A 26,630-nucleotide genomic window follows, 5' to 3' on the forward strand; every position below is an offset into this window, starting at 1 on the left:
ATGTTCTTATATACAATGTGGACTGTTATTTTAAATGTTAAGAAATACTGTGATATGGTAAAAGTGAAAGTAATGTTAAAAATTTTTTTTATTCGTGTTACTGTAAAAAGACCAAATCATGGTGAATATGTGTTAAAGGTTGAATGAATGTTGTTAGGCTCTCTGACGCTACACTTCAGAGTTAGCCACTTTCAGAATAGTACCTCAGGGTTTAGAGTTGAAATTAGGGTGTGTTACGAGGTCTTGGTATGTTGAATTTTTAACACGTTAGTGTTTTGATTGTAGGAGGAAGTGTTGAACACGTATACATAAACACATTCGTGTTTGGTGTTCTTTTACAACACATGTCAGAGAGCAAGGGGAGAGATAATTAAAATAGTCATGAATGAAATAAGAATGTTAAGAGAAATATAAATATGCATGTTACTTGCCATTTCATTGTGTAACATTTCATTAAACTAGTTTTCCTTCCAGATCTCTGGAAGGAACCAGATTTGAATAAAAGCTCCTGTTTAGATGCAGTACAGATGAAAAATTGCGTGTCCTTGGAGCTGCTATTGTAAAAACAAATTTCTTTTTTTTTTTTTTAATTTCTAGTTTCTAGTGAGATATGTTTGTAAAAGATTGGCCTCGCGTTAGATTCTAGAGCTAAATGTTTTCAACAAGGTCGTTTTAGACCTCAGTTTAAAACTAATTAACACTGGCGGGAAGTATGTAAGGATCTTAAGTTTTACTAACGTTTATTTTATTTTAAATCTTTACTATCACTTCTTATTTTCTACTTCCGGCCAGAATTAAAAGCGTTAACTTATTTATGCAAAATTTGTCTGGCGAACTCCAAGTACTTAAGTTGTGGCTTTTTGCCAAGCGAGAGAGAGGATGGAGTTAGTCGAAGCAGGCCGCTTACCTTAGAAGTTTTACTCAGTTGCTGGTTGGCTTCCAGGCCAGAGGTTTAATCCTCGTGATAATTTTTAAACGTATTGTAGTGTTAACAGTTCTCTGTACTACATACGGCTTCCTGTTAATATAAGGCCAATCTTCCACGTTTATTATTCCAAAGTTAAGTTAGAGTTTAGTTTAATATTTTTATATTCTTACGTTTAGACCACAAGTAGTGGGTCTTTGTATTCCGAAGTACGGAAATTATTGTAAAGAGAGAAAAACAAAGGGTTTTGTATACCCTTGTTGTGTATCCTGTCTACTTCCCACAGTTATTGAACATAGATTTAGTAAGCTCTCTGTTCCGAGTCAGGTCCTTGCATGTTCCCGAAAAAAGTAAGACAGAACATTGAACCTGATACCGTCACCAATATAAGAAGTATATTTTACTTCTTATATTATTATTAATTAGTTTCTAGCAATAAGATGCTCTTCTATATGAATATAGGTTTCTACTTAATTAAATTTGGGACTGAAAACAAACAGATTAAAAATTTTTAAATAATTAACAGTCTTCTTTTAAATACATATATAGTAAGTGGTTCCCTTAAATTGAGAAAAGGATAGATGACACAGATGCAGTTCGTTTTGCAGTAAATTGTGTTTCCTGGTTTTGCTTTAAGCAATTAAGACAGACACTTATTTTTGCTACTTTGTGAATTAGATAAAAATATATAATTAACACAAATATTTCTAATTTGAATGAACATACATTCAAAGTAATTATTTATTAATTTTTTTTAAAAATTTTTAGATATTCAATCTTCAAGGTGCATTTAAACATTCAAAGGAATAAAAAATTATTTCTATTCTTAAGGCTATATAAAAAGTAGAAGTGCAGTAGAAATTGGTAAAAGCATTTACTGCTCTCTATATACTCTGCGAAATAGATGAAAATATGATGATGTTACTTACCATCCTGATACCTTACTAAGTGTCTATTACTGGCCACAGTCTTGGACATCTTCTTATAGACAAGATAACTTCCAACTCCATCCCACTTGTGAGAGAATCAACTTCTCGTAACAGAAAACTTCTCCAAAAAAGACTTCCTGTTCTGTACCGACTTTCATTACAGTAATTAACAGATTATGTATCTTACAGTGGCCATTTGTTTTAGATTAATGTTAACTCGATATGGTAGCTAGGGGCTGCAAAGTGAATTTTCACTCAGAAAGTTTCAGACTTTATACAGAAGAACTGCATATTACATGCAAAGTGCCACAAGATTTTATATATATAATATATGTAGATACAGTAGATGTGCAGTATCCCAGTAAGACCAATGAGAGATGCTTCTAGCTGCTAAGGTAGATTTAATAAGGCAGGTAATATTTTGGGTATTTAAAGTACATTATATTAATCAGTGGGTAACTGTTATTTTTGAAAATACAACGATTTCAAGCAATATAATGACAAAAAGAGATAACAATATCTTTATTAAAAACTTTTTCAGATTAACCAGTAACAAATCATTCAAGCTTACAGTGTTAGGGTGATGTTTCTAATGAGATAATTCGGAACTTATATTCATTGCATGTAGAAGCTTCTACAAGAGAACAGTTGTTTTAATATTTATTTTGTGTCAAAACGTAGGCTCCAATACTCATTATTTATGGTCTCAGAAAGTAGCTATTGACATTCCTTATGTGACAGCTTCTTAGAATTTAAGTAATAGATGTGCTTCATTAGAAATTTGTAATACTGAGCATGAAAAGAGACCTTAGCGAAAATGCCAATGTATTTCTAATACAAGTGCAAATAAAATTGCTTCTTATCAATGTAAAGGAATAAATTATGTTTATTTGTTTAAAGAATGGGTACCATTAAAATATTTAAATTTAAGGAATTAGATGTAACAGAGGGAAAGATAACATAAAAAATATATAATCCATGCTTTAATTGCCTCTGTGGTACTTAACATACTTGCATTAGTTTTTCGAAATTTAAGTAATACACACTGCTACATGAGAACAGTAAGTCAGTTTTTTTACAGCTGACTTAAATCCAGTTGTGATCTCAAATTCTTATAATTTAAAGCTTAACATGGAAAAAATAAGAAGTATTGTTTCCCACTGCAATCATTCAAGCACTTGATAGAATGGGAAACCAGCACAGTTGTTCTGTTCTGCATACTGGTAATGAATGCAGCTTTATTTTGGAGTCTTGTACACTGAAGTTACCACTGAAAAGAAGTTATGCTCTATCTACTGTTTATCCAGATGTGCTTTTCCGCTCATGATTCTAAAATTTCATTCTGCAAGAGAGTGTTATGCTAAATAAGTTACCTCTCCTCTTCCACCGAGGCATACGGATCATAATATTCTGTCATCTGAAGATTCTGTTGTTAGCTGATATTGAATATAGTGAGAAAAATTGACATTTTTATTGGCAGTTATAATGGATTTGCCTTTTGTTGCCAGGTATAAATAAAAATTCAGTAGTGGCACAACACACATATTTTGGTTGAGTACTTTCTGGAAGAATTCGAAACACATTTCGTGATAATGAAACCGCAATTGCACTAGACAACTTTTGGACTGAGTTAAACACTGACAAAGCCCTGAAGTGGTTTTGGGAAACTAGTGAGTTACTTCAAAGGGTTACAGTGCTAGCACACAAAGAGAAATATCATCTAAAGCTTTTCAAAGTGAATTCTGATTAGACTCTTCGTGAAGCTTCCGTTTTGAGATTCTGCTGAAAATATGAGAGAATATAAAGAAGTGGCAATTTCACACTTAATTGCCATTGATCACAAATTTAAGTGAAATCCTAGTTTGTAAAAAGGTTATAAAGAATACATGTCCGATTATGAAAAACTGAGTCTATGAGTCTAGTTAATTTAACACACAGGTTTACCTGATAATGCATAATACATTCCTCAACATTCTGCATTTATACCAAATAGTGCTATGGTTTTTCTAAACCTAATATAAAGGAAAGTCTTTGAATTCCATATTATTTGTAGGACTAACTATCAAGTGGGATTAGTTTTGGTACTTGGAAGTTTCATAATACATGTTGTAGTGTTTATGTCTGATACTGCCGAATTGTATGAGCACATTCTTATAGCTAAAGAAGGTAGAAATGCTTCGCAGAACAGAAGCATGGGATCGATTAATCATGATAACTTATTTCATGCCTCCTTTTCATTTTTGCCAATGATACTTTAAAACAATTGCAGTGAGTGGGGGAAAAAGATTCAGAAGTATGGGATCGATTAATCATGGTAACTTATTTCATGCCTCCTTTTCATTTCTGCCAATGATACTTTGAAACAATTCCAGTGGATGGTGAAAAAGATTCGCCACGCATCAGAGATAATAAGAAATTATTTCTATGCGATGATCTTTTCTTTAGATTGAAAAGCACTGAAAAGGCTTTTGATACTTGTAGGCAGTTTATATATTGGAAGCTACGAAACAGGTGACTAAAGAAATTAAGGAACCAAAGAAGTGGTTTAAACTAAGGAAATGGTGAACCAATTAGCTTTTCCTAAAGCCAATATTTGTTGAACCAGGAAACTGGTTCTCTCAATGTGCAAATTATGCCTAATAAATTGTCTAAATTGTTGAAATTATAATCTGATTCAACATTATTATATAATGGGATTAAGACAGTCTTGGCTGTTGAAGAAAATTACAATTACAATCATCGGAGATTTTTTAACCTTTCAATAGCTGTAAAAGCGATGGAGATTACGTATCGACATCTTTGGATTTCCGATAGTGATTGGTATGATCTGGTTCCTAATAGTATTAATGAAAAATGGATAAAGTTTCAGTATATTAAAATTCCTAGATGCATTCACTTCCAGACAATGCAGTTGAGATACATTTCGTAATGCATCAGATTTTGCATACCAAAAAGTGATTAATTATAACAGCAAGAACTTAATATTACAATAGCTGTCATAACTACAGTTATTCTTCTTTTCCTAGATTAGAACTGAATGCTATCAAAGTTTGTTGGTTCCATTCAAAATATTCTGAGTTACTATAAGTTTCAAATCTTTGCATGGTATGTTGTTGCACTAATAAGGTTATCATCACCTTGTCGCAGATGAAAAACATTTACTGTTAACTGAAGTACGGAAATCTCGGAGTTTTACTGAGGTCTCGATCAGAATTACATTCCATCAAAATTATACCCAACAGACCTTGCTTCCTGGGGAGTCTGTTAGAAAAGCTCAAAATAAACTGACTGTGGTGGTAAAAGAGGCCCCTTGAATTTGACTGAGTTTTGAATTCTGTAACATCACTGAGGATCAGATGCATTGATTGAAAAGAGAACTAATACCATACTTTCATGACACAGTTTAAAAATTGAAACTTTAAGTACTTTCTTAAATAGCACTTATCGAAAAGATACAAAACTGTTTGCCAAATTTCAAGGGTGAACATTTCCCTATAACTCTTTGGAATGTAGAAAAGCATCAAGGCATTATTTAGTATTGTGGGTATAGTAAGTGCATTTTAAAGATGGCATACAATTATTAAGTTGCAAGAAACCTTTGAAAGTTATAGTGTTCGCAGCATCAAATAATTTTTTTGAAGACAGCCTCCTACAAGTGGCAGGTTGTATTCAGCATACTAGAATAAATTATAATGCTAACCATTCATTTATTATTCAGTCTCCTAATAGACTGGATGAACTCTTGATTGAGCTGAATGAAATTCCATATGCAAGTTGTATAGTGGTAAATTCTATTTTAAAACACAACTGTTGTATCAATGGAGCAAAGAAAATTATTAAAAGTTTCAAAGCAAAATGCATAGTTTGCAAATTATAAGGGCCATTTGCTAACTGTAGTATTAATTATACGGTCCCAATGATTTAAAATTTAACTAAGGACATGGTAAATGGACTGCTAACAGCTATGCTGTATTACAGTCAAAAGTCGTTAATTCGGACACCCATAATCCGGAATGATCTATAATCCGGACCTCAAAGCTAAAAACTTTCTGCGCATGCGCATAAGCGTTTAAGCGTGCGCGTAAGACCTTTACGACTGCGCATTTGCGTGTGCACAAGCGCAGAATACGTTTTCACTGCGCGTTTAATGTATAACGGACGGTATAAGCTCAAATTATCTAATTGTCTATTTCAGTTAATGTTGATGATTGCGTTGTTCCTTAATCTTCGAATTGGATCCGGCTTATTATTTTTTACAGACTGTAAGAGCAATTTTATAAAAGTAAGCTTGAACTTTCGATTATGTCAAATAGAATTTCCGATGCTGGAGCTCCCAAAGGATCTACGAAAACGAATGTATGTTTCGATGTCCATCAAACAAAAAGTGGAATTGCTCCAAGAAATGGATAAAGGCATATCCTTTGTTTATTTAACCGTTCGGAAATCTGTTTATCAATTTCACGCTGCTTTGCGCGGGGGGGGAGGGGGAACGTGGCGGCGCGCAATGAACTGGAAGTTGATATGTCAACATTATCGTTATCTTCAGGGCAGATGTTTTTATTTTATTCGGCTTATAATTCCTTATTAAATGTAGTATTTCATCTCAATGTACTTCGTCTTTGATATGATTTAAATCAAATTCCTGGTCATTACAAATATCACGAATACAAATTAAATAGTTTTCTGGTTGCAATTTTCTAATTTCGGCTATGCATAATGTATGCTTTACGCATGCGCGCGTTGAAAGAAATGTTTAATAAAGTAAACAAATAAATATTAAGCTTTTTTTTTTGCAAATTTTGATACCCTTTAGATCATAATTGCTCATTATTTTATAAATTATTGTTTTATATTTTTAATTTTATAATTTCTGCATGCCATCTTACCAGATTTAAACTGATGATCTATAATCCGGAAAAATCAATAATCCGGAATCACCGAAGTCCCGACGAGTCCGGATTAAAGACTTTTGACTGTATTCGTTTGCATGGCAACAACAGCTAGCTAACAACAGCTCACCAAGAAGCTGTCTGAGATTTAACAATTGACTGTTGCATTCAAGAGGTTTGCTGCAAACCAAGGCATACCTGACACATTTAATGTGATAAGGAAGTAACTTTATTGCAGCAAAGAGAAAACTGAATGAACTTTGAAAGAATTACGAGAAACTACTACAAGTGTTTCTGAATGTGATTTTATCAGGCCTCACACCTTCATTCCAAGAAGTTTCTGTTGCAGAAAATAAAGCTCTGGAAGAGATGCTTGCAAATGCTGCAATCCAGATGAGTATGGTCAATCTTGGAAATTGGGGATATCATTCTGCTAAAAGGTGACACTTTCCCAGCTACACAGCCATTACAAAGAATAGTAGAGGTTTATCCAGCACAACATGGACTTGTTTGTGTTTGTAACAATTACTGCTCATGTTTTATTTCAAGCAAGTTAATTCTCCTGCCTACATTCACATTTCCTGTGATAAGGAAGTAACTTTATTGCAGCAAAGAGAAAACTGAGTGAACTTTGAAAGAATTATGAGAAACTACTACAAGTGTTCCTGAATGTGATTGTATCAGGCCTCCCCTTCATTCCATGAGGTTTCTGTTGCAGAAAATAAAGAAGATGAAGAAGAGAGATGGCACAGTGAATGCTTGCATATGCTGAAATCCAGATGAGAATGGTCATTCCTGGAAATTGGTGATATTATTCTGCTAAAAGGTGACATTTTCCCAGCTACATGGCCATTAAAAAGAATAGTAGAGATATATCCAGCACAACATGGACTTGCTCTTGTAAGCTCAAGTTCTATTTCAAGCAAGTTAATTAAGAATCCACTTCTTCAGGACAGGTGTGATGGCTGTGTGCCACATGGGATCTGTGTTTTTACCCACATTTGCAGCATATTACAAGTGATGAAGATGGCTCATTACTGCCATGTCAAATAGCCACGTCATCATAGCAGTGCTGCTGTATTCTCCGGACTGATTTATACTTTCGGTCATGCAGTGCTGCTGACTGTCCATTTATTCCTCTTTACATTGTGTTAATAAATGTTCTTTTTTATTTTATAGCATTTTGTAACCTGGTTTATATTTCAAAAATTCTACATCCATCATAATTATTACATTCAGATACCAAAACATTGCAATAAACTCTCAAGATAATTGGTAAACTGGTGATTGGTAAACAAGATATGTAGATAATTGGATATCATTAGCTTTCATGAATATTTATATATTCAGTGAAGAGATGTTGTTGAAAAGGTGAAACAAATTATGAATTCCTGTATTTCTTTTATGACAGCAGCAAAATAAATTTTTACATTTTTATTTAATTTAATTTTATAATTACATATTTCAAAATATCAACTATTTAATAGACAAATCTTTTCCTTTAATACATATTAAGCAGTTTAAAATGATTGTCGTCTCAGAATTTCATATTTATGCTTAATCTCATATTATTTTAATTGAAAAAAGAATTAAAAATTTGTTAAAAGACTATTCATTATTAAAGTCTCTCAACAATAAAATTCCAAAACTTGTCTCAAGACAGAACTAACAATATTTTATTCTACTAGATATGCAGTCCTCTGTCCATGAGGTTGCCTTTGATGCATTAAATTTTATTGTCATTTTGATTATTTAAAATTGTCATTAGTATTTCATGTACAAAGTAACATACGCATTGAAGCATAGTTCATTCCAATAAGTATCAATTTTTAAATGTTCAATTATATTCTGCCTATTTTTTATTCTTATTACTGAATTAATAATATTTATCCCTCCTTATTTAAGCCTTCTGCTCAAAATGTATAAATTTATGCAAATATGATACATTTTGGTATAATTAACATATGAAACCCAAAATATGTTCTATTTTTAGCAGCTATATTATTAATTCTGACATTAAATGGCAAGTAATGTATTTCTACACAGTACATAACATATATTTCAGCGTATAACATGCACTTTTGCCAAAAATATGATTGAAATTTACGAGTGCATGTTATACGAGTGCACGACGGATATAAAAATAATAAATTAAAAATATGGAAAAAAATCGGCATACATAAGTTACATTTTTGTGTTTACTTATACTGTTTTAAAAGAAATGACATACCTCTTAAATTTAAAATCTTTTCATTATCGGATAGCATAAAATGTTCAACATGCTGGTATTCCGTTATATCCTCAGGCACATCATCGATTTCTGTTTTATCTTCACCGTCACTGCAAATCTGGTACATAAACAAACATCATTGTTGGTGAATCATTATCATTCACCAACACCAAACACCCTTGCTGCAGCACAATTTCCATTTTCTTTCACAAACTGAATGACTTTGCATTTAAAACTAGCAGTGTGTTTTTTGCAGGAACCATATTTACTACTAAAATTAACACAAGATCAACTGTATTTCAACTAAAACCTTCGATGTTCACTTGAAAATCACAGCTTCACAGAAAGAGAAAACATCTGAAATCTAATTCCATGACTTCTTTCGTGTTGGAAGTGCATTCTTTCTCCAGATTATATCCACCTTCTCTCGAAACCCTACCATAGCATTCTTTTGGACATTTGCATTGAATCCATCCTCTTTGCAGGAATATTTACTCCCTCAAGCATTTAACCCACACACATATTGTTCCTCTTAAGACTTGTCAATGCAGTACATTATTGTTCGAATGGCGCGTTATACAGATATACAAACAAAAATTTAAAAATCTAGCGTAAAATTATAGATGCACATTATACACTGTTGGGCGTCCCACGCCGAAAAATACGGTAATTAATATGCAGTAATCTTTGACTTAAATCAGCAACCATAGAGAGCAAATATTTTTTATTTATAATTTAGAAAAAGTCATTTTATTCATTTTGTTTACTTATTTATATTTTAACTATATAATTTTTCAGCGGACATTTAAATATTTTCAACAATATAAATTTCAAACATAGCTTTTTATTAGAAAAGGTGTTATTCCTGTGAAAGCCAGAAACAAAAACACATAATAACTAAAGTTATTAAATATATAACTGTTGATTTGCCTTGAGGGGTTGTAGGATGAAATATTCATATCAGAACATTTATTCATATATATTAGAACAGAACTGCATATCAGGTCTATGCATAGAAAAATAAGTTGTTCAAAAATGTCTGCTAAAATCATAGACTTATTTTCATTTTGCAAAATAAACAGTATCACTCACATTAAATATGGGGTGGGGGGAATACATTAAAAATCAAAATAAGAAGAAAAGACTAAAAATAAAAATCGTTTAAGGCTATCTGTACAATTTCCTGAGATTTTATACACAGAATATAAAAGCTTTCACTTATGAATCTGTGATTTTAGAACCTCTCCCTATCATAGAAATACTGATATAACTGCATGCTCTGTTATCTTCAACTATTATGAACTTCATATTCACATGTACTGTAAATAATTTTTAAGATTACTGAACAGTAAGGACAAAGCTAATCATAATAAAGTAACTTGCTATAGTACACAGACAGTAGCTCAGCAAAATGAAAATGATGAATGCAGAAAAAAAGTGTAGAAATTTAAAGTGGGGTAATTCTCATAAGCATAAATATAAAACACAATTTAAAAGCAGAAATTCTCAGAGTACTTTTCTTTCAAATAGTTCAAATATAGATCTAAAGTGAAAAAGTCGGATTTTTCATTCACTTCATTGCAACAGAGATATTAAGCTATCAATTTTTTAAAAAAATTACGTAAGAAGGGTTCGGAATGAATGCAACTATTATTTAATAATTAAAATCATTTAAGATTTAATTCTTAAATATCTCATGATTATTCATGCCTCACATGCTATGTGTAAGCCTGGGTAAATGATAACACATGTGAAAACTCAAGCCTAGTTTTGAGTATTTGGTGGAGAAATTAGAAAACTGCTTTAAATTAAATTTATTCTAAAACAAAAATCAACATTTTCTATTAGCAAGTGAATGGATGCAATCCTTCCATAAAATTATTTGTAAAGAAATTTTACAACTTACCAAAATAAATGTTTTAGAAATTTTATAAATTATTCTCCCTATATAAATTAAAAACTGTTGTTTTGAGTTTTATTTCAATAACACCTGCACAATGTTCAATTAAATTATTCCTTCTCCTTGCAAATTCAATTCACAGAATGCCTTTTCATTAGTTAAGCAAAAACGCACATTTTTAAATCTTTATTAAGGCTTATCATTTGTGCCCCAAAATGTTAAATAAAAACAATATGCACATGGAGAGGTAGAAATGATTTGTTTAAGACTAAACTAATAAATTATTCCCTTGAAATGATTTATCTGGTATCTCAGTAATATAGTTACACAATTAAAATATATATGAACTAAAAATTAATTCTCTACATCTTAATTCTCGTAATTAATAAACTTAATTCTCTTAATTCTCTAAGCTAAAGGGTATTTTTATGTTTCAGACATTCAAGTTTTAAAACTTTCAATCTAGTTCCTCATGAATATTAGACAAAATATTCGATAACAACATGCAAATAAATTATTTAAAAAGGACAGGATACAGTCCTTCTATAATTAATTTGTTTTTTCATCTAAATTTGTTTGACTTGTCCTTTTCTTGATACATGACACTGACATGATACATGATATTGACTGATGAAAAGGACTGCCTTCATGAAGAAATTTCCAATGCAAAATTGATCAAATTCACAGTACATATCTATGAAGGGAAAAAAGTGATTCCCCTCCTTTCTCACAATTATTTTTTTTTAATAAAATATCATTTTATGACTAGTTTTTCACAAAAACGTATTTTACAACAATTCTTTTACCTTAACTAACCATTTTAAAAAACTTGGATAAAATTATTTTGAAGCATTATTTTCCCCCCTCTCCTGTAGTGAAAATTGCATTTCATCAATTTTATTGTATGAATCGTGCTGATTAAAAAAAAAAAAAAAAAAAAAAAAAAAAACATGAAAGATGTTTAGGAACAAAGGAATTGAAGGAAGAAAATTACTTCATGTCTCCCTTTCACCAGGTGCATTATCCTCTGAAGAGAGTTTGATGCACATGCATACTACTCCTCAAAGATTAGCTTTGCCTCCTTACAAAATACTTATTTATAATTAAAATAATATATTTTTATTATTTAATATATAAAATAATATATATTTATTATTTAATATATTATTAATATTAAAATAATATACTGTTTTACAATTAAAAACTATATGCAGAATGTTTCAAAGCATAATTTGTTTAAAGCTAAATGTTAAGGCACGTAAGAATAAAAAATTATATTTTTCCTTAACACTTAGCTGTGAACTCTACAGATTTCACAGCTAAATGAAGTATTTCAGAATGAAAGACAACAGAAAAGTTTTAAAAAATTCCACATGGTCTTATATTTAAAGGAAAAAATTAACAAAAAAAGTGGATTTCTTTTATCCTGTGCTTTGATTTATCCTGCATAAAAATTCATGGGTTTTAACAAAAAACAATTAATTATAGGTTGAAACACTAATATTAAAATCCTCTTAGACTTCATTTTTTAGCCTAAGATCTTATTTAAAAAAAAAAAATTAAATACAAGACCTGAAATACTTCTTGAATGCTAAAAATTAGCCCAGCTTTAAAATGCAAAACTGTCATTTCCCATTTGAAATTTTCAGAGAAATGTAGTATTTAATACTATGTAAATTTAAGTTTCACAAATATATAATTACAACAAAAAATATCAAATATATTTCTTATGAAATATGAAATAGATGCAAAGTTTTTCTACGTAATTCTTAGGTAATACATGCATTTCCATAGTAACACAAGGTACCAGGGTTTGGTTTACATAATAACAGACAATTTTGCCAACCTCCTTAATTTTTTTTCCACAACATATAAAATTTATTTCTGAAGCAATATTTTGTTGTAATAATTTTCAGATATATAAAATAAAATGTTGAGGTAATAAATTTAATTCATATTAACAATTACTGAATATTAGTTATTAATGAGAAATTTTCAAGACAGAAGCAATTCTATGATTAGAAAAAAAAATAATAAATTGAGAAAAATGTTCCCACACTTCCTGCTTTTTTTTAATAAAACTCTTGGAAATATGAAAAAAACCTTTATTTTGTTAAATAATGTTTACAGATTTAGAAAATAAAAATATATTAATAACTTCTGAATTAATATTAGGAATTAACGTTTCTCAGTAACAGAGAAAATTATAATTAGAAATAATTTTTTTCCACAAGAAATGCTTCTTCTTTCTTTCTTTTTTTTTAAATAGCTGTCATTGTCATACCTACTGTTTAGTGCAAGATATCTTGCATTAAATATATTGAACAACATAAAGCAATTAATAAAATTCAGAATAAATCTAATAATAGCTCTTCGAAAACTGACTGTAATTGTCAAAAAGAATAAATTTTAAAATCTTAAAAATATGTCTTGTGACATACTTTTTTGCATCCATTTTTTTTTTCACAGAAAACAAAAAATTCAGATATCAAATTCAAAAATATCTTCTTTTAACAACTAATTAACATTAGATATTAATTGGAAAATTTCAAGGAGGAGGCAAAAAATATAAATGTAAGAAATATAAAGTATTGAAAAGATTTTTCTCCTTTTTCAAAATATTTGTAAAATAATGCTTCCAAATTAAGAAAATTAAACATTTCATGGCACAATTCTGAAATATTGAATTTTAGGAATTATTCATTCTGAATAATAATTCAATTCTCAATATTGAAATTACAAAGCATTATGTTGTTATTTAGTGCTTCTAATTTACACAGAAATGCCAAATGAAGTTGCACTTTTGCAAGCAGAAAAACATGATCAGATATAACAACAAATATCAATAACAAAGACAACATATATCTTGGAGATTTTTTTTTTTTTTTTTTTTTTTTTTGTGACAAATTTCATCTTTATCTCCCGATTTCTTAGTTTTCTAAATCAAAATAATTCTAAAAATAAAAGAATTATATATAATTTCATATAATATAAATTTTTAAAATGTTAAAAATAGAAAGTTATTTTAAATATGAATGTTCAGAGCATTAAATGTTTATCAACAGCAGAAAAAGTTAATAAAAATTTCAATATTTAAATTGAAAATTAATCAAGATAAATAAACTTTAAAAAATTGGTTATTTATTAAATACACAAAATTATTTGCCTTCTAAAACATGTTCATCTATTCACATTTCTTTTTTTTAATTCATTTACATAAATTTTCTGTACATGTTTAAACAATACAGATCACTGGGGAGTGATGAATTTGTCACAAACATCAGTTATTTAACACAATACAAAAAGATAATAGATGCAAAAACTCATTGCCATCATGTACCTGTATCAATAAGTATTAAACAAATACTATGGGAGCTCGAAATACATACAGTTTCTCCCACTTAAATACTACGGAATCTCGAAACACAGTTTCTCCTGCTTAAGTAATGTTAGAAATACATTGTGAGTATTTCTGTCAGCAGGAGCAAGGAAACATACATTTGAACAATGCAGACTGCAAGTCCTGAGTTAAATAACAAATAAGTGTTCTCTTTCATAATAAGTGTCCTTGCCTTTCAGGTAGTTAACCTAGAAAGGAACTGCTACGAAAACACACAGTGAACTTACAAACTTAGGCAAATCACAGCTGCAGTGATACTTCGCAGACATTCAGAGTGTTTCTTACGGAGTCTGGCAGTAAAATGTACCTGATTTGATTCCTCTGTTGGGAGGGGGGGGGTATGAAAAATCAATACAGATAGGCACTTCTTGCCTGTTTGCTCAGGAACTGTCCAGGCGAATCATTATTATGGAAATTGTCGACACCTTTACAGTTTTTTCTCGAAACAATTCGCCAAACATAAGTGAACACAATTTTACAGTCTCTAAAATTTTGCACAGAAAGTCCTAAATCGTGGAGGACCTTAAAACCGAAATTTTGGTCAAATTCCTTATTTTCAAATTGTTCGACAAAGTTTGCCTCGATTTTCGGGAGTCGTTTCGATAAAGTCCAAAACTCTAGGCTTTCAGTTGAAGCTGGAATTTTCCCAGCTATGGCTGTGATGGAAAGGACATTTTGTAAAAGTCACCAAATTTGTATGAGTTACATTTTATGCAGGTATTTTGCATCTCCTGGGAACTTGCAGGTACATGATAAGCAGTAAAGACATCCAGAATGGTTAGGACATCCAGTTTGCATATGCCCAAAGTGCTGACACCTGAAACAGCTGCTGGTTGTTTGCTTCCCTGATCTGTATTTTGCTTCTGGTGGAGTCAGAGTTTTCATCCACTGATTAAGCCACATACGACAACCTTAAGTGGAAGTTGTTCTTTTGCACCGAAAGGCACTGACAGCCCGTTCTCTGCTGTGCCAGTCATGGAACATTCAGGAACATTCTCCTAAACATTTACGATTTTGTAGAGTCTCACCTTCTTTGGGAACATATAAAGGTGACACTGCAGAGGAATGGGGGCATCGATATTATTTTTGCCGAAAACAGATTTCTTTCCACATGACTTGAGGTCGCAGACACATTACGGGAAGCAGACAACATTTCTTTTCCACGGGAGGTGGGACGCTGTATCCAATAAATCCATCTGCCCTAGGCAACAAAAAGAGTTCATAGAAATGTTGAAAGCTCTCATGTCGGAATTGATGCAGTCAAGAAAGAATGCATGATGAAGGCAACAGATTTTACTGTGGTTAAGAAGTTCATTTTTGATTTACAAAAGATCTCTTTTGAAAAGAGAAGCTTTAAAATCATATCACACAGTGTTGGCGCTCAATAACTCTCATCCAGTTTTCCAGACGATGTTGAAGTAGCAAATTCAGTCATAATTAGTAAACTGCTGGAGCTGGCAGTCCTGTGAGGTTGATGATTTCTAACATCAGAAAAAAAAAGTCAAAGAGAGACAAGAATTGGTGACTTAATTTTAATGCACCAGTAATATCTCTCATTTCTGGCTGAGCATAAAAGTTTTTTTTTTTTTCTCCTTGCGGTCCAAACTTGTGTATTACAGCTCAGCTGATGAGTGTCTAATGCATATATGTGAGGGAATGAGCAGTGTGCCCTATTCAGTGCCCTCCCCCCACCTACTGGAGATGCATAAGCGAAAAAATGTTTTTCACAAATGGTAGCAAATTTATTCAAAAATATGAATAACATTTCAAGTGCATAGAGGATCATTTAAAAGCAAAATGCTTAGATTTTATCATCAAAATATAACATAAGATGAAACTGCAGAATTAAGCAGAATATACTGAGTTAATGTGTAAAACAAATACACAGAAATATAACCTAACATGATGAAAGTTATAACAGATTATGCCAGAATGGGTCAACATAGCCAAGAACTGTGTATAATTTATTCTAAATTACAAATGTTCAATAAAATGAGAAAAATGTATTAAAATACATAAAACAAAATATTTTTGCATGCAAATGTAGTTTGGCTCATCAATATATAAAGAAAAAACAATTAAAAAATACTCAGTTCTAATAAAATAGAACTTTTATGGAAAGTTAGCATTTCTGATAAAATATTTTTAGTTGTAAGAGATACACAAAAAATAAAGATGGACATAATTATCTCAATAAAAAGTAAATTTGTTTTTTTATATAAATATAATACAAATGCATGTTAAAATTTCATTCAAAAATTGTATTTATGCATCTTCATAATACAATAATTTCGCTAATTATTTCAAACAATAAAATCTGTTAAATTCACAAATTTTTATAAAACAACCGATTTCCTTAAACAGTCATGTTTCAACTAAGTGCAGTCATGTTTTTATATTTTACAGAATTAGTACATACAGCACATAAAAATAAGAAAATGCACAAATTAAAGCATACAATTTTATTATTTCCACTCCTCATAATAAAATGACATTTTTTTTTTTCAACAAACATTGATATTATTAAATTGATTAAAATTTCCCCAGAAAAGATTTACACATTTCTATATATTGTGCCACGCAAATTTTCTTCCTCTAATAACCTAATAACTGACTTTTCATAAACTACTTTGCATCTATTTAATAATTTTTTAAAAACAAAAATATTTACTTAGAAATTATATGCATAAAGGAAAAGATTTTTACTAAAAAATTATTGTATAGATTTTCAATAGCCTTAACACAATAAACTTTTTCTTTAAAAAATTTTCTATGATGAATTGTATTTAAATATAGTGTCAAGAATTATAACAGTGTGCTTTGACAACTGTTTTAATGCACACACAAATTTAAAATGCCTAAAATGTTGAAATTATATAATTACAGTTTAAGCTTTACACAAAAGACATGCCAACATTTAAAATTTAAATTAATTAAGGATAAAAGGAGTAATTTATAAGTGACTGAATAGTATAAGAGGCTTTCGAATTAAAGTATTAGCTCAATACTCTGAGGTCAGCAAAACCATAGAGAAGGTAGTTTAATAATGTCATGAATAATATGAAATTTTTGTTCCACTTCACGTTTAAAAAAGTGAAATAAAATATTTGAAATAAAAATATATCATCAACCTTCATAAAATTTGTAATAAATTCTCAGATGAATACTTTACTGGAGTAAAACTCAGACAGTCTTGCATATTACAGTCAAAAGTCGTTAATCCGGACTCGTCGGGACTTCAGCGATTCCGGATTATCGATTTTTCCGGATTATAGATCATCAGTTTAAATCTGGTAAAATGGCATGCAGAAATTATAAAATTAAAAATATGAAACCGTAATTTACGAAATAAAGAACAATTATGATCTAAAGGGTATCAAAATTTACAAAAAAAAAAGCTTAATATTTATTTGTTTACTTTATTAAATATTTCTTTCAGTGTAAGTTGTTTAAGTTGCTTCGTTTTTTATGTGATAATACATTCTCTTTAATTCCATAAACAGACATAATTTCTTGTTCAGTTACAAAGTTCCGCTGTTCAAGTCCTATAATTGCTGTGTCGAGAATACCGACTAATTTGTCAATCGAAATTTTTTCGTTTTCAATAACCTCTGTCACTTTCTTCGCTATTGGAAGCGAATTATAATGACGAGGCATTTGATTTAAATCATATCAAAGCCGGAGTACATCGAGAGGAAATACCACATTTAGTAAGCAATTATGAGCTAAATAAAATAAAAACATCTGCCCTTAAGATAAGGATAGTGTTGACAGATCAACTTCCAATTCATTGCGCTCCGCGGCGTTAAAGATAAACAAAGTTTAGGTAAACAAACGTTAAAGTTTAGATAAAAGAAGGATATGCCTTTATCCAAAGGATATGCCACGTTCCCCCCCCCCACACACACACGCAGAGCAGCGTGAAATTGATAAACAGATTTCTGAATGGTTAGATAAACAAATCCTTTATCCATTTTTTGCAGCAATTCCACTTTTTGTTTAATGGACTCCGAAAGATACTTTCCCTTTGTATATCCTTTACATATTAGTAAATATATATCAGAAATTATGTTTGACATAATCGAAAGTTCAAGCTTACTTTTATAAAATTGCTCCAATTCGAAGATTAAGGAACAACGCAATCTGCAACATTAACTAAAATAGATAATTAGATAATTTTAGCTTAGCTTATCCCGTCCGTTATACATTAAACGCGCATTTGTAAACGTATTTTGGGCACGCGCACACGCAAATTCGCAGCCGTAAAGGTCTTACGCGCATGCGTCAACACGACGCATGCGCAGAAAGTTTGTAGCTTTGAGGTCCGGATTATAGATCATTCCGGATTACGGGTGTCCGAATTAACGACTTTTGACTGTACTATATTATATTAGCTTTTATAATATTAAAAAATTATATAAGAATGCAATTCATGCATAATAAATTACTTAACCCTTTGCGGCATGGTGGGTCAATATATGCCCCACCTAATTAATATTTATTTTCTCAGTTAGCAATTTCCGTTAGAAATTTTCTAATCTTTTAAAAATAATCTATTTTAGTTATTATTTTTCTCAGTAGATGTTACTACTATACCAGGGCTTAAGTTTATAAGCAAAAAATATTCAAAATAGGATCACAAGAGTGATATCCCTGTATCTCGCATTTTTCAATATTTTAAAAATTTTGGTATACAGTTTATGATATGTATGATACTTTTTAATATTCAAAAGTACTTTATTTTCAAAAATCTTAATTGTATTCAATATTTTATAACATTAATTTTGCAGTTGAAATAAGTGGGTTAAAATTTGTCCCACCACACACTTGAATTTCCGCTCAATAGATGGCAGCACTCACGATTATTTTTTTTTCTTTTTTGCATCTACTTTTTTCGTGATTGCGCGCGCTTTTACATCCGTTGTATGCTCTGATGTGCTAAAATGTCTAGGAAAAAATTAACAACTCAGGAAGCTTTGGATCTTTTTGCTGAATTGCCATCTGATTGCGACTCAAATGCTTCAGATGTCAGTTTCTGATTCAGATGAAATTGAAATCCAGGAGAGAATAACTGAGGTTGAAGTTATTGCTGAAGAAGAAAGGGAAGTAGTCATAATTTGTTTCGCTTTTTAAAGACACAGATGCATCTATGCATGTGGCACTGTAAATATGAATCGGAAGTATCTACCCACAAATTTATGTCAAGAGGATATATAGACTTTTCAGTTAGCGATGATTCAATTTATTGCATAAAATGGAAGGATAAAAGATCCGTTTCTATCCTGTCTTGCCTGGAAAAGGCAACTGAAATGAAAGAAATTAATAGAAAGGAACGAGATGGAAAGACAAAAAAAAAAAAAAAAAAAGTACTGTGCCCAAACAGCATTATTTCATACAATAAGAATATGGGATATGTCGACTGATTGATCAACTGAAAGGACTATATGAAATAGACCGCAAAAGCAAGAAATGGTGGCACATGATTTTTTTTTTTTTTTTTACTTTTTAGATGCGAGTATAGTAAACACATTTATTCAAGTTTGTTCGCGAACCTGATCATGATGTAAAAACAATGAAAGGTTTTCTTCTCTCAGTTACAGAAGGTCTAATGGCACTTGCAGGCAAGAAAGAGCTGAAAAGAAAACTGAAATCCCCAGTTCAAATAAAACTAAAAACCCGTTCGTACAACCAGAAAAGACACTAAAAAATGTAAGTAAAACGCCAAAGAGAACGAGCAGGAGAAGATGTGCATATTGCAGCATATCGAAAGAATAACGACGAACATTTTGCATGTGTGAAACATGTGAAGTGCCTCTATGCTTACAAAAGAATGAAATAACATGTTTTTCAAAGTTTCATGAAAGTGACTTTTTTTTCAATTTTAGTCATATATAAATGTTTTTGAATCAAGTGCCAATTTTAATATTTTATTTAGTATCATATGTACGAGTATCAAATTTTAATCTTAAAATAATATTCAAGAAAATATTTTCTTTTGTTCCTAAAATTTAAAAATATTAAATATATACTACATGCAAAATGTGCATATGCAAAATTTTACAAGTCATGCATATATGCAATAAGTACAAAATGCATTTTAGTGTGTTTATTATGAATATTTTAGAATGCACGCTTTATTTTGTTTATTCATTCCACATATAATTTTTTTTCCCTGCTATACACCAATATGCTATAAGACATGTGCTAGTTGCATGGTGGGACAAATGGTATCCCACCTTCCACCGTAAAAAATAAAAGCGCAGAATTTTTTTCAAGCCTTAAAGGCACTTAAGTAAGTCCATCTGACTTATTCTAAGGCATTTTTTTAAAGATTAAAATATATTTTAAATATGCGTGTCGCAAAGGGTTAAACCAGACTTAAAAAATTTGACAGAAAGGTATTTTTTTATAAATTTTGTCAGTGTTTTAAAAGAAAGGCAAAGATTTCCTACACAGAATTAAAAGCGTTCTGTTGCAAAGAAATCAGAACTTAGTATTAGTTCTGGTGAATTGGGGGGGGGGGAGTTTAAACATAATTTTGTCTGTATTTTGAATGACAATAATTTTGTCTCGGTCTTTTAGATGGTTTAGTGAAGCATGTGAATCTGAAATTTATGAAAAACTGGTTACACAATTATAATATTTTATTACAAAAAATAATAGTAGGACTGGAAGGGAATTAACTTTTTTCCTTTCCTAGGTATGTAGTGTGAATATGATCTGATTTGCATAATATATTTAGCCACTGAGTGAATAAATTCCTACTAGTGCCAGACCTGGTCAAAAGACATGTTGCCATTCATACATTACTGCATTCATTGCACTGTTTTTTAAATGATTTGTTTATTTTCTTTACAACAACTATGTAATTCTGCAAAACTCAGGAATCATGCAAACATGTGCCACAGAAAGTGGCCTAAAATGCTTGGTATAAGGATGAAGTAACTTCTTTTAGATATGTTGTGGTTTATCTTATTTGGAAAAGTCTAAAAAAATATCATACCAATTTAACCCCAGAACAGCCGAGAGATGGCAGCACATGATTACAGACCACAAAATTCTATCCCAAGATTCTCAAGGAGAGAGTCAGTCGTCGAACGCGCGCGATGGTGCACGTGTGTAGTTTGGAGGTGAAGATGAAATAAAAATTGTTAAGTTTGAAATGTTGAATCTAATTTGATCTTCCTAAATAATTATCATAGATTCTTAACAATGGTGACCCGGCCTTGCAGCAACCAAGCGTTATTGTTTTAAACTAATATTTGCACGGAAAAAAAAAAAAAAAAATTCTCTTTTTTTTTTACATATTACTTGGGACTTAGCCACGTGACTGGAAATGACTGAAGGAACAGCAATAATCGGAGCAGTAAAGATACCTGTGTACAACTTCGCCGATCCTTCACTATGGTTCACTATGTGCGAAGCAACATTTGAATTGGGAACACCGAAAGCGATATCGGAGTCTCGCACGAAGTATAATTACATTGTTTCGCACCTGCCCGCCGAAGCCGCATCAATTGTGAGAGATGTAATCAAAGCCCCCAACTCCACGGATCCTTACAATCACATTAAAACTGAGCTAATCAAGCGGTGCGGAGAATCGACGCATCAAGAAATGAAAAAACTCCTCGGCGGCGAACAGTTGGGAGATCGCCGGCCAAGTGAACTCTTACGCATAATGCGACGACGCGCTGAGTCATACAGCATTTCCGATGAACTAATGCTAACTGTTTTTACAGCATATCCCGAGTTTCGTACAGGTCGATACTCGCAGCGAACACGCCTTTAACCTTGGATAAAGCTGCGGAAGTTGCGGATCGTGTCATCGATGTATCACCATCTCCTGTAGCGGTAAGTGCCACAAATATTTGTTCTGCTAATATTTCAGATTCCATTGAAGAACGTTTACTCGCAGAGATAAAAAAATTGCACGTAAGAATCGATAATATCTCGCGTGATCGTCGCCGCACTCGTAGTCAGAATAAATATCGCGGCTAAAGAGAACGCAGCCCCTCTCAAAATAAAAACAAGTTTGATACCTGTTGGTACCACCTTAAATTTGGTGAGAGAGCTATAAAGTGTACCCCGCCCTGTAAATTTTCAAAAAACGGCCCAGGCGAGGCATAGCGGCGACTACAGCCTTGCCCTCCAATTCTCGTCGCCTTTTTGTTAGAGATGCGCGCACAAATGTCAACTTCCTCATCGACACGGGTTCTGACGTATCTATAATTCCAGCAACAGCATTGCAAAGGCGAAATCGCATCCAAATGACCCTTTCAGCAGCAAACACTACACCAATTTCCGTCTACACTAGCCAAAATCTCTCCTTAGACTTAGGTTTAAGACGCATATTCAGATGGACCTTTCTTGTCGGCAGTGTTTCAACCCCTATTATTGGTGCAGATTTTTTGTATAATTTCAACTTGATGTCTAACCTCCACACAAAAAGATTAATCGACGGTAACACTAATCTTGGCTCTAAATGCAGTTTACGAGTTAGTGCAATACATTCAATAAAGACAGTATCTGGCGACAGTATATACCATAAATTATTATTAAAATTTCCAGAAATCACAAAACCACCCCGTGCTGACCAAGAAATTAAGCACACAGTAGTGCATCACATCCAAACCACAGGACCTCCCGTCACTGCTAAAGCACGACGTCTTGCCCCAGACCGCCTACGAATCGCCAAAGAAGAATTCCAAAATATGATAGAATTAGGCCACATTCGTCCTTCAAAAAGTAACTACGCATCACCTTTGCATATGGTCCCTAAAAAGGACAGCACGGAATGGCGTCCTGTAGGAGATTACAGAGCCCTCAATGCACAAACAATAAAAGATAATTATAACATTCCTAATATCTTAGATTTTACTTCTGAACTACATGGCTGCAAAATTTTCTCGTACCTTGATTTAATTAAAGCCTATCATCAAATCCCTATACATCCTGATGATATCCACAAAAGTGCTATAATCACCCCCTTCGGCTTATTTGAAAGCTGTCGCATGCAATTTGGCCTATGTAACGCTGCAGCCACATTCCAAAGATTCATCGATGAAGTTACTCGAGATTTAAAATTTGTTTATGCATTCGTAGACGATATATTAGTAGCATCTAAATCTGAGGAAGAGCATATCTCGCATCTAAGAATACTTTTTGAAAGATTGCAAAATTATGGCCTTAGCCTTAAACCTTCTAAGTGTGTTTTTGGTGTTTCCTCAATAAATTTCTTAGGTGTCAAAGTATCTGAAGAAGGAACAGAACCCCTGAAAGATAGAGTAGACTGTATTTTGAATTTTCCTAAACCTACTACCATAATTCAATTAAGACGCTTCTTAGGTCTATTCAATTTCTATAGACGTTTCGTTCCTAGAGCAGCACACATATTAGCACCCTTAAATAAATTTTCAGAAGGTATCAAAAATAATAAAAAGAGCAGAAAACCTAAACAAAACGATCCCAAAGAAACACTTCAATGGTCTGAGGCTAGCGAACAGGCATTTACAGATGCCAAAAATTCACTAGCTACCGCAACTCTTCTTCGTCACCCAATTCCAGGAGCCAAACTTAGTGTTTGGGTTGATGCCAGTGACCTGGCAGTTGATGGTTCCTTGATGCAACTCAACACAACCAACTGGGAACCGATTGCATTCTTCTCTGTTAAGCTCACCAACAGTCAACAAAAATTCTCCACCTATGATCGAGAACTATTGGCCATTTACACTGCGGTGAAGAGATTCCGGCACATGCTCGAAGGTCGGAACTTTATCATTTTCACTGATCAAAAGCCTCTTATCTACGCCTTTAAGCAAAATTCAGAGAAGTGCAGTCCGCGCCAATGGCGTCGACTTGATTTCATTTCTCAGTTTAGCACTGACATTCGTCATACCAGTGGTGTTAATAATAGCGTTGCAGATGCATTATCCAGAATTGAGATAAACAACATCTCAAATTCCTCATTTCTTGATTTTGAAGCCTTTAGTCACGCTCAGAAAGCTGATGATTTACAAAATCTGCAAAACAGCAATCATTCACTAGAAATAAAGTCCATGCCCAGCCCAGTGTCAGCAACAGAACTCATCTGTGATGTATCAACCGGAATTCCAAGACCTATTGTGCCAGCATCTTTTCGTAAAATAGTGTTTGACCATTTTCAGAACCTCTCGCATCCAGGAACAACAGGATCTTGCAAATTAATTTCTGCTCGCTATGTTTGGCCCAATATGAAAAAGAATATTAAAGACTGGGTAAAAAGTTGTGATGCATGCCAGCGATCCAAAGTTCACAAACACACAAAAACACCTCTGGGTACATTTGCTACACCAGACGCACGATTTTCTCATCTGCATGTGGATTTAATCGGACCCTTGCCTCCTTCAGAGGGCAAAATGTACTGCCTCACCATCATCGACAGGTTCACCAGATGGCCTGAAGTGATACCCATCGCTGATATGACAGCAGCAACAGCATGCAGAGCCTTGTTCGAAGGATGGATATCCCGCTTTGGATGCCCATCTACCATCACCACAGATCAGGGTCGCCAGTTTGAGTCACCTCTGTTCAGTGAGCTCACACAAATTATGGGAACAAGAAGAATTCGTACTACAGCCTTTCATCCCCAAGCAAATGGCTTAGTAGAACGTTTTCACAGAGTCTTGAAAAATTCTTTAAAAGCCCATGAAAACCCAAGATGGACTGAATCATTACCAACAGTTCTCCTTGGCATTCGAGCTGCTGTTAAAACAGACATACAAGCATCAAGTGCTGATCTTGTGTATGGAACTTCACTAAGACTTCCAGCAGATTTATTTTCCCAAAGTGCCCAAAATACAACTCCATCTTATGAGTATGTGCAGAAACTCCAGGCACAAATGCAGCAGTTAAAGCCATTTCCCAACCAAAATCACCAAACAAGAATCTTTGTGCACCCAGAATTGCAAAAGTGTACACATGTTTTCCTTCGTGTGGACAAAATAACACCACCGCTCACTCAACCATATACAGGTCCCCACAAAGTCATAAGTCGAAGCGACAAAGTTATAAAAATATCCATAAATGTCAGGCAAAGCAATGTTTCCCTAGACAGAGTGAAACCTGCATTCATATATAATGATGAAATACAACAAATTCCTCACGAGCATGAAAATAAAGTCCCAGGAAATACTACTGGAAACTCTGTCAACAATTCCAAAACCACAAAATCTGGATGAATTGTGAAATTTAGCAAGAGACTCATCACAGAAATTGGTTAACTTGATCATAATTACTGTTGAGTTACTCGATTTTCAATGTTCATCATATCACAATTATTCTCTACAAATTTCAGAGCTGAAAAACCTTTATTTTCATTTATTCATGTCAATTAGATTTAACCTGTATTACTTTATTTTGTTTTCTACTTTTATTTAATTTCATGTATGTAAGTGATTTCAGCAACTGACACAACCCAGCATCCCAATTCCCTTTTGTTTATGCTATGTATGTGTAAATACTGTCGTTCTTTCACTTCGCTTGTTCACTGGGGGGATACTCTTGTTGTGGTTTATCTTATTTGAAAAAGTCTAAAAAAATATCATACCAATTTAACCCCAGAACAGCTGAGAGATGGCAGCATATAATTACAGACCACAAAATTCTATCCCAAGATTCTCAAGGAGAGAGTCAGTCGTCGAACGCGCGCGATGGTGCACGTGTGTAGTTTGGATATGAAGATGAAATAAAAATTGTTAGGTTTGAAATGTTGAATCTAATTTGATCTTCCTAAATAATTATCATAGATTCTTAACAGATATTTCACTTGTCACACAGAAAAAGAAAACTCAAAATAATTTTCAATTTTTTTCTTAAAATTATCCATTTGCCTTATAAAATAAATATTTAATTAAACTAAATTTTAAAATTTACATTTCCATGTGCATATTATGAAGATTATTATTATTTTATATATACATACTGTATATATAAAATATGTAGACCCAGATTTAGACTAAGCCTCATATACATTTACTTCCCCCCCCCCCATTTCTTCTTTCTTGGTCTTGGTTCAATCCACAGTAAAACTGGCATAAATTTTTTTTTATGCCAGTTTTACTGCATCCTTTCCTTTAAAAGTACATCCTTTCCTCGAGTTTCTAACGACGTTTTGTTCCTAATGACCATTTCCTTGTTGCCCTAAAAATATGCTTATTTTGCTAAATGGTTTATCCAGTTCTAACTGTTTGCATGTATCATATAATAACAGAGCTGTGACAGACACATATACTAGTGTTAAAATATTTTGTTCTTGATGTGAAATGCCATTCATGTTACAATACTGAGGATAATAATAAAATTTACATGTCTTTTTTTTAT

The 26,630-nt window shown here is 32.3% G+C and overlaps 1 protein-coding gene and 1 pseudogene across 11 annotated transcripts in view; one reads left to right on the forward strand and one right to left on the reverse strand.

Annotated features, from left to right (window-relative positions):
• The window catches only part of LOC146994994 (uncharacterized), a 183,782-nt gene that overhangs the window by 33,789 nt on the left and 123,363 nt on the right, over window positions 1-26,630 (reverse strand). For 2 of the 11 annotated variants that reach the window (XM_085825018.1, XM_085825017.1), the window contains exon 4: window positions 8,974-9,091. The exons of 7 other annotated variants lie outside the window; for them this stretch is intronic. In XM_085825018.1, the coding sequence (XP_085681144.1) occupies window positions 8,974-9,091 (118 nt within the window). Of the gene's footprint in view, window positions 1-1,854; window positions 2,085-8,973; window positions 9,607-26,630 lie in introns of those variants that run through there. 2 more of the 11 variants (XM_085825015.1, XM_085825016.1) reach the window with 2 other exon arrangements.
• Window positions 19,154-22,695, forward strand: LOC146994995 (uncharacterized; annotated as a pseudogene).

Source organism: Stegodyphus dumicola, chromosome 10, assembly GCF_044657685.1.
Source record: "Stegodyphus dumicola isolate Sdum_Otavi_A_Nest chromosome 10, ASM4465768v1".
Taxonomy (NCBI): Eukaryota; Metazoa; Arthropoda; class Arachnida; order Araneae; family Eresidae; genus Stegodyphus; species Stegodyphus dumicola.